A 14,325-nucleotide genomic window follows, 5' to 3' on the forward strand; every position below is an offset into this window, starting at 1 on the left:
ATATTGCTAAGATCTATTTCTAAGAGAGTATCTATAATCATGCTCTAAGGTATTTATTAGTGAGTTTATAGCTGGTTTATTTCTGGCTTAGTTTGGTAATATCTTTGGTTTAATTTGTTTGGGAGAATCTAAAATGGTATTTTCATGAAAGAGAGTGAAAGACCAATCATTTCTATTTTTGAAATTTTAACATTTGGTTTTTGATATTTGTTCATGGATTAAATCTGAGATTTTATTTCAGAAAAAAAAAATTAATTATAGTAATAAATCATTATTGTGATTTTTTTTTCATGAATTGTTAAGTGTCCGTTTTCAGTAGTATTGATATTATCAAGCTCTTTTTCATTTTGTACAATGAAAATATTGATTTTGATGGATATAAACAAATTTTAAAATGGCTGCAAAGCATATTAAAATGTTTAAGATGAACTACTTTTTTTTTTTTGCTGTGGATAGTCTATCGAAGATGAATTAGTAGAGAGACCAACAACAATGTAAGGTTATAGATTATGAAAAAAATACTACTTAAGATTTTAGTTTTTTTTTTTTTTTTTTTTTACTGAACTAGGATAATATAATATGTTGAAATGACTATAACATTTGAATTCTTGCATTGAAACCACATACTTTACCAATGGTGATGTAAATGGTTGTTTTGTTATGTTAACATATATTCTTTAGTACCAGTTTCTGAGTCAAGCCCGACAACTAATCTGAAGGTAAGTAAACCCAGAGGAGCAAGCTCACTTCAGATAAAGCACTTATGCGAAGGTCCAAAAGTCCAAATTGAATTGAATCCAGAACTTCTACGAATTTATGCCATGAGATTTGGATCTTCAACCATCCCATCATTAAATGCGTATTTAGCCAAATATATTTACATAGAAAATAATTAGAACTTTCTGGGATGTTGAAAGATCTCTGTTGCATCTTTTCTTATTTGATATCTTGGATTACCTTTTGTTAATTCAGAAAATCACACAATGAATTTTTTTTAAAGGGGAAAAACAAATTCAATTAACTCTCTTGCTATTTGTGATCAAAGACTCGAAATAAAAGGGGTGAATTTGATTTCTTAGAAACAACGTTAGAGTTTAGCTCAAAAACAATTGGAAAAACTAGGGTTTTTGTGTAAAATTGCGGATCCTTGAATAGAGGACAAACCCCTCTATTTATACATAATTAAGGCGGTTTAGAGATATGTTAATCTTCCAAATCTTCAAGGCCTTATCTTCTGCTTTTCCTTTCTTTTCGCGATTCTCTTTTTCTTGTAAGGAAAATCTTCCTGTTCTTGAACGAAAAAGTCGGTTTAGGCGATCTCCTTTCTTCGAGTCGAGCTCGCCAGGCGACCTCCTTTCTCTGACCCATTAACAGACCTAACCGGGATTCTCTGGTTTAACTGAATTCTCAGATTTATTCGTAATTCGTCCGGTTTAAGCCGGTATTGTCGGAGGTGCTAATTCCTGCACCAACACCTTTCACCAATGATTCCATGGTTTCTTTGGAGTATGCACCAGTAATTGACAAGATCTAGAGCAAGTTTCCCTCATGGACACATATGCATTTGTCTTTCATGGAGAGTCTCTAACTTATCCCCTCAATTCTTGCAAGTGTCTCAAATTCTGTGTGCTAAGTTTTCATGAGTTCGGAATCCCCAAATCACCATTATACCGGAAAATTAGTATGAGAGGAAGAATATTTTCCAAAAACATATATAAAGGCTTGGAATTTGCCGACTAAAGAACTCTTCAAAGATATTCATACTCAATCTCATTGTTGGATAAGCTTCAACATTACTTGCAGCCTAAGACATCTTTACCATTTTGGGTTAAGATAAAACAAGCTGAAACATGTTCTTACAAGAACTAGGAGTTATCTAATTCAAATAGAAAACAATTCAAACGTATATCATCGATCATATTGTTTTCGTTCAAAGTAAGTTTTATTTATAGGTCTATTTTTTTTCTTTAAACTATCTTTTCGGGTTTCAAAATTACACTTTCTTTGAAAATAGGCTTTGATTGGCGTCTATTGTTTGGTTGCCTTATTTGCTGTCAATTACGGTGGCCAGTTTTTAGAGTTTTAATTAATAGACATGATGATACAACTAAATAAGGGAGAAAAAAAAAGAATAAATGATAGAAACTAGTGCTCAAGAGACAAATGCTCGACTGCATATGTGAACTAAGTAATTATATTGCCAAATTTTCAGTCTTTTATTTCGTTCAACCACATTTCACGCAAGATACAACTAATAACCTTCATTAATTTCACTGTTAAATGCATAGACCAAGCCTTAATACCTTATAATAAAAGCTAAACCCTCTTTCAAAAAAAAGAAAAACCTTATCGTAAAGGTTACTAATTTATAACGTTAATCTGGCATAGATCTACTTAATAAGACAGTACATTCATAAGTAGATCAATAAAAGTACTTTCAACCTTTTCCTCTCGTAATTTTATAGTTATAAACGAAAAATGATTTATAGAAATTTCTTCGTCCAAAAAAAAAAGAAGGTTTATAAAATTTTTTTATCAAAATTATGATTAAAGAAACAATATTTGCCAACTGCCAAGTAAAAGAAAAGTAGACCATCAACTGTTTTTCTTGGATAAATAAAGTTGCAAGAAGTTATGAAGGGTTCCTATATTTACAAAATTTTAAATCTGCTTAATAGAAAATGCATTAAATGCGATTATCAGTCAACCAACTATTCCCGTGCATGAAATTATCTAAAGCTATCACTCTTGTTACTAGAAGTAGAAACAAATGAAATGATTACAAACGTCGACTGTTTAACAAAATTTAGCCTAACCTCCGAAAATATTTCTTTAATAATTGGGTAAACCTACATTAATTTCCGGTAGTACTATATGATAAAAAATCCAGATATTTTTCCATATAAACTGTAAAATATAATAATCGTTCTAAACCTTAATTAGTTAGCTTACTGAACAATTGATTATCCATCTACTAGCCAGGGCCGGCCCAAAGATTCATGATGCCTAAAGCCCAACAAAATTTGATGCCCATTTACAACAACTAAAAATAAAAAAAATTAAAATTTACAGTTGCCAGGAATCGAACCCTCAACAATCTATCCTTAAGTGACCTAAATACCACTAGACTACAAGACACTTTTGTAATTTTGATGCCCTTTAAAATACATATAGAATTTGATGCCTAAAGCATCTGCTTGCTGGGCTTTAGGTCTGGGCCGGCCCTGCTACTAGCAATAGAGCTTTTTAATATAGCTCAAAGTGTAGTTAATGACTTGAGAACGAAGTCACATGTTGCTTACACGTAGCCTTTTTTTGGAGTTAATTTTATTTGAGAAAGTATCTGCCGTCGTCTGTTTTCGTGTATGTTTCTGGCATGTTTGGCCGAGCTGTCATGCAAACTTTGTTTAATTCGGATCTTGTTAAAAAAATACCCTACACTCATCCATGATTGAAATTTGTAAGTGTAGGGGAATAATAATTCACTTGAACTCTGAACTAGCTAGATCCACAAAATGAATTCTGGACCACTAGAACATAATGGAATAGTTGATGTATATTGAGCAAAATAGTTAGCTAAACTAACATAAGATTAAATGACTAGTAGTTAATATATATATATAAGTTAACCCAAACATTGTAACAGAAAATCCTAAAATCTGATTTAATTGGCTTTTTTTTTTTTTCGCCATCTGATTTAATTGGCTAGGCCTCATGCCTTTTGATTCATCTTAAAACTGTAAGAAGATTTAGTTTTGCTTTTCTCTATATATATAACTAAACTTTGATAAATTATTAGATAAATTGGTTTTACTAATAAAGCATAACAGAAGATGAATCTTTGTTTTTTTTTTTTTTGAAGGAATATGAGTCCATTTTTTAACGTAACTATAGCTTTTTCCTCATCTAACCAGCATACACTATATTTTGATTATATATATAAAAAGTGAAATAAAAGTTGATTAGGATATGTAATCATTCTAGTGGCTTTTGTTAATGTCATTAATGTATCACCCACCCGCGTTAATAGATGGTATTGATATTATAAAAAAAAATTCACAATTAGTTCAGTTTAAACCAAGTTGTCCTGAGGCTTACACTAGTAGTAAAAGAGAAAAGTTTCTGTCACCTGGGTTCGAGTAAGCATTGAACATCGATGTTCGAATTCTAACATGGTTTTTTCAGGCTGCATGATTAGTTTACTTCAGCTCATTCTTGGTTTTAGTATTTTTTTTTTAAATACACCAAAATGTTTTGGGCGACCGGTTCGTAGTCTCCTCAAAACAGGGTAAATCAATATATTCTCTATCACCGTATATCGAAACTAGAACAAGAGTTTTCTTCTTTGAGAAATTTACAATTATTTACCCCGTAGAACCAACGTTTTGCTTTTAACTTGACATCCACGTCAATGTTTGTTCCACATTTCAATGTCGATATTGTTGGTGGAGTATTTGTTTGTTAAAGTTTGTTCCTAATACCAAAATCAGAATCTTATATATTAAATAGTTACCATTAATTTAGTGGAAGATAATCGTTCCTATCACCGACTAACACGACATCATCATCAGCATCATCATATCTACGTATATGGTTTTAAAACAAAAACAAATCTAAAATATATGTATAAGTTAATCACGAGATAAATAAGTATATACAGTATATCAACCATCAGAAAACTAAATAATGTATAATTTACGTAAATTATATATACATATATAATAGATTGTTGGTTTGTATTATTTTTGTCGATTTATTTTGGTATTGCAATTTTATTTTAAATGCAGAAATAGACATAAAAGAAGTAGTTGATAAATATTAAAAGTATATAAACGATGAATTGGATCCTTTGGTCATGGACCTTATCGGGAAAAAAGAAAGGCTATTAATTAAACAGTTTCACACCTACTCGTGTCATTAACAAGTTAATTAACACCATCATTCTTCTCTATTTAACACAAGAGCCTCATCACATTACATTCATCACCTAGAAAGATTATATTACAAAGAAGAGAGAGAGATAAATGTCCAAACAAAGGCAAATTTTCATATAATTTATGTTAACAAATTTGCTTTTTTTTTTTTCTTTGTTGAAGTGTTACATACATCGATCGACTTGTTAACTTCAAAGATCACGTAGTATCAGTCCAACTCCACTTAGTCATCATGGGTCGATCTCTAGAATGGGGACAGGGACAAGGTCCGGTTCATAGCATCCGGTTATCGACCGTGGGTGCGATCCGGCCGACAGAGACCGGTACGACCCACGAACCAACCGGTTTAGACCTAGCCATGAAGCTCCACTACCTCAAGGCGGCTTACATTTACTCAGCCGAGACAGCACGTGACTTAACCGTGAGACACCTGAAGGAGGCCATGTTCATGTTGTTCGACCAGATCGCTTGGACCACAGGCAGGTTCTCAAGGAAAGACTCGGGCCGTCCGTACATCAAGTGCAACGACTGTGGCACGCGTTTCGTGGAAGGTCAATGCAATCTCACGGTGGAAGAGTGGCTCAGTAAACCGGACCGGTCAGTTGATGAGTTTCTGATTTACCATCAACCAATTGGACCGGAGTTGACGTTCTCACCTTTGATCTATGTTCAGGTATCATCTGACTACAAAAATTTTCTCTTCTTTAGTTTGTATATTCCTTTAGTTCACACATGCATTGCTCTCTCTCTCTATCTAAATAATACACACATTTAGTATTGATTGAGACATATATATTTAACTATACCAAAGGTCTAAAAATGGCTATATAACATGATATGGTATTTGCGTTATTCAATCTTGAACCCTTTACCAAAACAAGTATTTATTCAATCTTTAAGTTCTCCAGTTGACAGAAAATATGTGTATACTTTTCAAAAATTTGTGTTTTTATTGAGATGGACTGATTTTTCCTCACAATTTATCTTTGCTAATAACATCAATAAAAAAAAGTGTGAAAAAGAAAAGAAAAAAGTATAGAAAACACTAGGAGTATATTATTTCCATCTATAGACACTTGTAACATTTAGCAGAAAGAAGAAGAAAAAATGACAAACCATGTTGATGGGGTCTGATTTATAGAGTTAGAAAAAGGCAATTATTCCCTAATCTAGGTTAGAAATCTATATTGGGTTTCACTAGTCTTTCGAACCATATGCCCTAATCAAGAAAGACAAAGAACATATTAAAACATTTAATGCATGAACTGTCACAACAGAATTTAATACACGAAAGATCCTGTTCGTACCATTAACTTGCATGAAAAACACACTGCCACTGTGTAGGTAGGTGTACCAAATTTAATAAAACATTCGGACTTTTCAAAGTTGTATTGTGAACTAGATTGGAACGGATTTGTTGGACCCGACTTTCAAATATCTAGATCCAAATGGATCAGTGACTTCCAAATGTGTGGATCCAAAAATACAAGAAAATAGATATATAAAAATGTGAAAGTTAAAAAAATAAAGTGTCAATACATTAACGAACTTATAAAGTATCTCAAACGGTCGTTGGTTCGAGTGATACTTAGAAAGTAACTATATTAAATATTTGGATGTAGGGATGCGTTTTTAGTCAAGTGGTTAAGTTCATTTGACTCCACCATTCTTACCGGGGTTTGATTCCATTCAGTCTCGTTACCCCACGTAGTCTGGATTGACTGTAGATCGTACCTTGTCGATCCAAAAATGTTATAAAAAAATGTTTTGATGTTTGGTCTTCGGTCTGAGCCCAAAACTTCATTGTTATTCAAAAAAAAAAAAGTTAAAAAGATATATTTTTAATATATTTAGGCGATTTGGATCAATTTCAACTACGTACTCTGAAAATTTTTCAAAACTTTTCAAATATCCAAAATTTGGAATTGGTTCTCGGATTGCATCTTATAATGAATGGGTTTGAAACTGATTTATGTTGGTTTGCAAAATCTGTTTGAAACTGAATTTTATATCGGTTTGATTTCCGCAGATGATCCGGTTTAAATGCGGAGGATTAGGTTTGGGCCTAAGCTGGGCCAATATAATAGGAGACTCATTCTCTCTATTCTATGCCTTCAACTTATGGGCTAAGCTCATTACCGGCGAAAAGATTCATGTCCCAACACTCTCTAAGGGAGACAGAAGGTTCCAAAGTCCAAACCCGACGGTTAAAGACCCGGATTCAATTAAACGGGTCAACCCGGTTGGAGATCTCTGGGTCACTCCAAACGACAAGAAAATGGCGAATTACTGTTTCAAAATCGTCGTCGCCGATCAGATACAACCACATTTTCCGGCGAAGGGAGCTGATCCGATTCCGGTGTTCGAGATTACCGCCGGGATCATATGGAAATGCATAGCTAAGGTTAGGGAAGAGCCAAAGCCTGTGACCGTTACGATCATCAAAAAGGATCCGAACGATCTGAAACCTAACGCGATTCGAAACAGTCAGGTGATAAGCTCAGTTCAAGTTGATTTTCCGGTGGCGGATGCGACGGTGGAGGAATTGGTGAAAGCTATGGGGGAAGCGAAGGATGAGAGAAGTGGAATTGAGGAGATCGGAGAGAGTTGTTATGGGAATTTGGATTTTGTTGTTTATGGAGCGAAATTGACGTTTTTGGATCTGAGTGGTGAGGATTTGTATGAGGCGAAAGTGATGGGGAAGTCGCCGGAGTCGGTTTATTGTAATGTTGAAGGGATAGGGGAGGAGGGATTGGTGGTTGTTTACGCGGCGGCGAAATCAGAGGAGAGGATGGTGACGGTGACGTTGCCGGAGGAGGAGATTGAGAGGGTAAAGTTGGAATTTAAGAAGTTTGGTTTGAATTGATCGCGCCGTGAGAAGAGAAATATCAAATGGCTTATAAGTGGTAATCAGTGAAGTGATGATGAGTGAGTGTTTGTTATCTTTTTTAAAAAAACAGTAAAGTTTCTGGTGATTTTATTTATCTCTGTGTTCTGTTGGATTGTAATTTGTAACGTTGTTGTAAAATTAAATAATTTATTTAAAGTAACTAGAGCAATGTATTTGTTTTTGTATTTGTAATAGTGGGTTTGATCAGTAACAGTACGAGTAAAACGATCTCCAACCTACCTCTATTTTTACCTTTATATTCTGTTATAGAGTAAAATCCACTCCAAAATAGATTTTTATTTTTTGCTCTATATATAGAGGATCTCTATTTTTTTTTATATAATAAAGTTATTTTTTTTTAGAAGATTACATTGAAATAAAACTCACATCTATTATAGAGTTCCTCTATTTTAAAGGCAAAAATAGGAAAATACATTGGAGACGGTCTTAGGAATTATAAAAGAAGTGGTCGGAGAAAGTGATTAGAAGAAGTAGTTGGAACTTGGAAGCAAACATCTTTACATGAATTAAGGCTATCGAATGTTCAGAGACCTCGTTGGTTACGGGTGGAGTGGACGGACGGATGGCATAGTTTGTTGAAACGGACGGATGAAATGAGTGGTGAAAATGTGAATAGATGAAACAAGCGGTTATGAAACGTATGAAAATAGAGTGTTTACAATACAATCAATGACCATTAGAAATGTTGCTGCCACAGCTTGAAATCTGTTCTCCACTCAAAACGTAAAACTTAAAAGGCACAACCAAAAGAAGCTTATAATTAGGGTATTTATCTATTTAATGTGCTTGCCGATTGGTAAAGGCACAGAGAAAAGTGTATACATATATACAAAGTTTCTTGGTATTGATGCTATGCTTTCTATATTACACACAAACAATTAAAAGACTATACGTAAGGAGGCTAAAGACATGATGTTGTGTGTTAAGAGGAATCTTGTTGTTGACGGCGCATTCTAGCAGCCCAAGACATTGAGTTATTGTCTTTCTGATTGCTTCTTCTCCTTAGCCCTGAGAGCTGAGTTTGCCATTTTGCCTTCCACTCACTCTTCTCTTCCACCACTTCCTGCTTTCACAACAATCACCAAAACCCAAATTATAAATACTTGCATATTCAACATTAGGGACCCATGAATGATTGTACCAAATAAAGGACCAATGAGTTCATTTTTCTCAACATTATTCTCTATTCCACTACTAGTCCATTCTTTAATTTGTCACCTTAATAATTGACACATGAGTCAATTTATTGGACCATAATAAAGATAAGGTCAATTCTGTCGACAAGGATACACATAAAAGGTTCTTGAATCTACCGAGTAAATCTTGAAATTCGAAATAAAAGAATAAAAATAGAATTTTTGAGGATAATACCACACACTATTTGTGATTTGTCCACATATGAACCAAAAAAATATCCAAATCAAGAACATCAACATCACTTGGATAAATTTATCAAATAACACATAAACTAAAATTATTGCATAACTCTTAAATTTTCTAAACCATAATAACTTCAAAAATTTTGTTCATCACAAAAATTGAGTGAGACTAATAAAATTCATTTTTTTAATTAGTAATTAATTACCTCATCGTAACGGTTCCGGCGTTTACCGGAGAAAGAAAACGAAAACCCCATAGACAAATCACGATCATATAAAACTCTCCGGCGAGGATCGGAGAGAGTTTCGTAAGCTTCTTGAACTCGAATAAACCGATCTGTGTATTCTTCGACACGATCCGGAGGAGAAACATCGGGGTGATATTTACGAGCAAGTTGTTTATAAGCTTGTTTGATTTCTGGGAGTGTGACTGATTCGGTGACGCCGAGAAGATCGTAGAAGGATAAGTCTTTCGATTGTTTAACTGGATCGTCGTGGGTTAGTCGAGATTGGATTCGGGTGGAGGAGAAGCGGGTTCGGGTCGGGTAAGAGAGAGTTGATGGGAAGGAAGATGGTTGAAGGGATGAGATTGGTTGTTGTTTGTAGAAGAATGGGTGGTGATTGGTTGAGAGAATTGATGAGCTTTTGTAACATTTCATTGTTTTCGATTTTAGGGTTTGGGTTTTTGGGGATTTGAGATTTGTGGATTTTAATATGGGAATGGTAATGTGTAGGTTGGGAAGAGGGAAAGGAGAAGGTAGACGAAACAGTTGAATAGTAGTGATCTGTGGATTTTGAGGGGTATTTATGTAATTTTAGTTTAAAGGAGAGTAGTCGTCGTTTTGTGACTGAGAAATTTCAGAAATTTAATTCCGAAAATAAGTTCAAAAAATGTTATAAATTCGCAAACTTTCAAATTTCGTTGAAAAAATAAATACCAACTTTTCTTAGAACGTTTTAAATTATCAATTTTGCAATTTTTTATTTTAATTATAAATTTTGGTGATTAAAGCAATGTAAGCGTGTTTAAATATTTTTAAGAAATAGATTAATGCATTAAGTCTTTGATAGACTTAATATATAACCTATGTTGACCTTATCAGTAGTCTGATTACGGAGATGAATAAGTGAAAACATTTCATGACAATTTTAAATTAGTTCAGTTAATAATAGTTTGTGATTAAATCACCAATTCTTGTTGATTTTCATTTTAATCAAACTATTAATTTGAAGATCAATCCAACTCTCCATCTTCTCTCACCTATAGAGACTTTGATTTTATCATCGTGCAATATTTCTGAATTTCCCAAGTTTCTACAAAACCAAACCAGTTTGGATGACTTAGATATCTCTGCCAATCAAATTGAAGGCAAAGTACCAAAATGGTTATGGAGACTACCAAAGTTGAGGTATGTTAACATTTCTCAGAATTCTTTCAATGGCTTTGAAGGACCTGCGGATGTTATTCAAAGAGGTGGAGGACTATTTATGCTTGACATAAGTTCAAACACTTTCCAGAATCCGTTTCCTTTGTTACCACGCTCTACGTTGGACTTTTACAGCTCCGATAATCAGTTTTCGGGAAATATTCCTTGGACAATTTGCGAACTGGATAATCTTCAAATACTTGTTTTATCCAACAACAACTTCAGCGGTTCTATTCCTCGGTGTTATTAGTAGAAATTTAAGTTAATAATAACCAAAATCAGTTTAGTAAAATGAATAAATTAAAGTAGTAAAACAACTAAATTAATGACAATAAATATCTATTTAAGTTAATGTCATAAATTTCAACATATAATTTATATATTTGTCATTTCTTTGTTATTTTGACTATATTATTATGTTTTGCTTATATTTTGCTTATTTTTTGCTCATTTTTGTCTATATTTTTCTAAGCCATCACTAATTATTCTATTGTCATTTTCTGTAAAAATTTTGCATTTGTAATTAATAATCCTAATGAATTAGGATTGTAAAAATAATTTGTAAGAGAAAAGTAAGAGATTCGTTTAACTAGTGATTTTTTTTTCTCATTTCTTTCACATTTAGAATTTGACACCTTCTCCTAGACTTCATTGATTCCGGTGGAGCCAAGGAAGATGTCATGGGTTTGGTTATTGGCAGGGCTTGTCTTCGTCGCTGCCATTCTCCTCATCTTCGTGATGGTTGCAATCCTGGTGATAAGACCCAAGTTCCCGGACTTCAGCATCCATAATGCAGAGCTCAGTTCCTTCAACCTCGACCTCGACTTGAAGGTCTACTATGCTTTCGAAAACTGAGACAAGAAGATCAAGTTAAAGTCTGAGAATGGTGCAGCACAAGTCTTCTTCAACAATCATCTGATTTCTAAGCAATTCGTCGAACCTTTCAATGTGACAACTCAAGAGAAGAAGCTTGAAACCCTGACTTTTATCTCAAACGTGATGAGACTTTCTGCATGCAAAAGACAATGTGTTGCTTCATCAACAGCTTCAGCTTCAGAACAACAAGCTTGATTTGTAGATCTTGGCCACATTCAAAGTCAGAGTCACTTTGGCATCGTTGCAGTACTACTCATTTACGCTGCTCGGGAGGTGCCAACTTTAGTGGCGGAGCTATGATTTTTGTTTACGAGGGTCATATGAATATATATTAATATGGGACTTTTGCAAAAATGCCACTTTTTCAATGCCACTTTTCAAAAATACCTCTTTTTAAAAACCTTATAAAAGATGCTCTTAAAAATATAAGATTTACCCAAATATGTATGTAATATTATTAAAACATACACAAACTACATTTCTATGTATCTAAAATCTTATAAATACTTTATAAATATCTTATAAATGCATTTTAAATACCTTTAAAAACCTTTAAAATATCTTGTAAAACCTTTGAAAAACCTTAAAAATCCTTTTAAATAACTTGTATAACCTTTAAAAACACCTTATAAAACCTTATAAATACTTGGATCGAGTCTTCAAGTAGTAGTTACAATCCATAAGTACCTTATAAACCTAATAAAACTTTATAAAATCAGATTTAAAAAGGGGCATTTTTGAAAATGGACATCTAAAAGGGGCACACCAAAAGAGATATTTTAACAATTTCCCTATTAATATTTAAAAGTATAATTTTTTGTTTAAATGGTCTAGAGAAGATATTTTCCTCACCTAAAATAAAACTAAATCTAGTTTTCTTAATATAAATTTATATGTAGTATTTAACGTGCTCACTTTTCAAAAAAAAAAAAGATAAATGTAGTTCGACTTTTTAATTTATTTTCTGTTCTGTTAAGTAATTTTTATTCTCAATTTTTTTAATATATTACATTAGTATTTAAAAATATAATTTTTTGTTTAAATGGCCTAGAGAAGATTTTTTCCTCACCTAAAATAAAACTAAATCTAGTTTTCTTAATATAAAAAATTTTCGTTTAAAAAAAAGCCTACAAAAATTGATACTTTAAAGCTTTTAAAGAAAACTAGATCATGACCCGCACGTACGTGCGGGGTTTCATATTTTAAAAACATTTCTTAAAATTTTTCATATAATATATATTATTTTGTTGTTTTTATGATATATATCTTAGTGTATTAGATCTAAATCCACACGTACATACAAAGATATTTTTTTTATAAATTGTTATATAGATTTTAAAAACATAAAATATTTTATTGTGTTAGTGAACTTCGTAATAATATATATACTATAAAGTTAGATTAATGAACGAAATTCAGTTGCGTTAGTGCATAGTTATATTTTAAGATTCGGACCTACACGTACGTGCGAAATTGTATTTAAGATAAAATTAAGATATTATTTAGTTGCAAAACTTAAGTGATGTTACGTTTTTGTTTTCTAAACTAATCAAAACATTTTTAATAGTTTGATTACATATGTTAAATAGGATATATATTCGGTTTTAGTTTGGATTATTTCATGTATATTAGCTAGGCGTAACTATTTTGGAACAAGAAACTTATCCCGTCATGTATCTGTCATAAATTCTTCGTCCCATAACCCGTCTCGTATAGGTAAAATAAAAATATTACGGTCTTGTATCTATCATAATTAGACTATATGTGTAACTGAAAATGTACGTATTGGGTTATGTGTGTAAACAAATTTATTTTATATAGTGCTCATAACACGAACTCATACCAGTTGAGTATTTAGTTTGATTTTTAATTTATGTTCCCCTGTCATCCCGTCTCGTAATTCCTATTCTCATTTCATTCCATTAAATCCATGTTCCAAATTCTTGTTTGCTTACTTTTAAATATCATACAATACATACTGTGAGTTTAATGGATTAATATGTATGATGTTAAAGTTACAAATATTTTAACAAATTTATTAATGTTTCTTTCCTTAGCTAAATTTTGCATATTCTTCTTTTCATTGTTTAATCATAATTAATTTGATTTTTGGACTAAAAATAAAAATTTGAGATACATCTATAAAAGGGATCTGCTATTGCTGCATAATTTGTGTTGAATACAAAATATATAATTAGTTTACATAATTTTGAAAACTGTGTGCAATATACAGTCAAACCTCTATAAATTAATACTCGATAAATTAATAAACATTATAAATTAATTAAATTATCTGGTCCCAAGTCGGGCCAATGTAAAATTTAACAAAATTTGATAAGATAATAAGATAATAATTTTTTTAGAATCTCTATGTAAATATATGGTCTCATTAATATCCTAAATTAATAATCATGTAAATTTATATATATATATATATATATACTAAGGTATGCTTTTAGTTTTTTTTTATTAAATTGAATTTTCGTTAGAACATATGTCTAACTTTTATTGAATAAAACAACTGGTCTATTGTGGTTTTAAATTAGGGGCTTTTGCAAAAATGCCACCTTTTCAATGCCACTTTTCAAAAATACCCATTTTTAAAAATCTTATAAAAAATGCTCTTAAAAATATAAGATTTACCCAAATATGTATGTAATATTATTAAAACATACACAAATTACATTTCTATGTATCTAAAATCTTATAAATACTTTATAAATACCTTATAAATGCATTTTAAATACCTTTAAAAACCTTTAAAATATCTTATAAAACCTTGAAAAATCTAAAAATCC

General features: G+C 32.0%; 2 protein-coding genes across 2 annotated transcripts; one reads left to right on the plus strand and one right to left on the minus strand.

The window, feature by feature from the left end:
* The first annotated feature begins 4,941 nt into the window (after window positions 1-4,941).
* Window positions 4,942-8,059, plus strand: LOC9304405 (protein ECERIFERUM 26). The gene is made up of 2 exons (XM_021019089.1): window positions 4,942-5,607; window positions 6,964-8,059. Exons 1-2 carry the CDS (start codon window positions 5,167-5,169, stop codon window positions 7,798-7,800), a joined length of 1,278 nt encoding a protein of 425 aa, XP_020874748.1. The 5' UTR covers window positions 4,942-5,166; the 3' UTR covers window positions 7,801-8,059.
* Window positions 8,060-8,594: 535 nt separating this feature from the next.
* LOC9304406 (chaperone protein dnaJ 20, chloroplastic) lies at window positions 8,595-10,070 on the minus strand. Its single transcript, XM_021019466.1, has 2 exons — window positions 9,431-10,070; window positions 8,595-8,908 (listed from the first exon to the last, which is right to left on the minus strand). Exons 1-2 carry the CDS (start codon window positions 9,881-9,883, stop codon window positions 8,768-8,770), a joined length of 594 nt encoding a protein of 197 aa, XP_020875125.1. The 5' UTR covers window positions 9,884-10,070; the 3' UTR covers window positions 8,595-8,767.
* Between the last annotated feature and the right edge of the window lie 4,255 nt (window positions 10,071-14,325).

Source organism: Arabidopsis lyrata (assembly GCF_000004255.2).
Source record: "Arabidopsis lyrata subsp. lyrata unplaced genomic scaffold ARALYscaffold_7, whole genome shotgun sequence".
Classification (NCBI taxonomy): domain Eukaryota; kingdom Viridiplantae; phylum Streptophyta; class Magnoliopsida; order Brassicales; family Brassicaceae; genus Arabidopsis; species Arabidopsis lyrata.

Coding starts and splice junctions, on each gene's coding strand:
- LOC9304405 (XM_021019089.1), top strand. CDS start 5,167: ATGGGTCGATCTCTAGAATGGGGACAGGGACAAGGTCCGGTTCATAGC. Junction 5,608..6,963: donor CACCTTTGATCTATGTTCAG/GTATCATCTGAC, acceptor TGATTTCCGCAG/ATGATCCGGTTTAAATGCGG.
- LOC9304406 (XM_021019466.1), bottom strand. CDS start 9,883: ATGAAATGTTACAAAAGCTCATCAATTCTCTCAACCAATCACCACCCA. Junction 8,909..9,430: donor GCCGGAACCGTTACGATGAG/GTAATTAATTAC, acceptor TTGTGAAAGCAG/GAAGTGGTGGAAGAGAAGAG.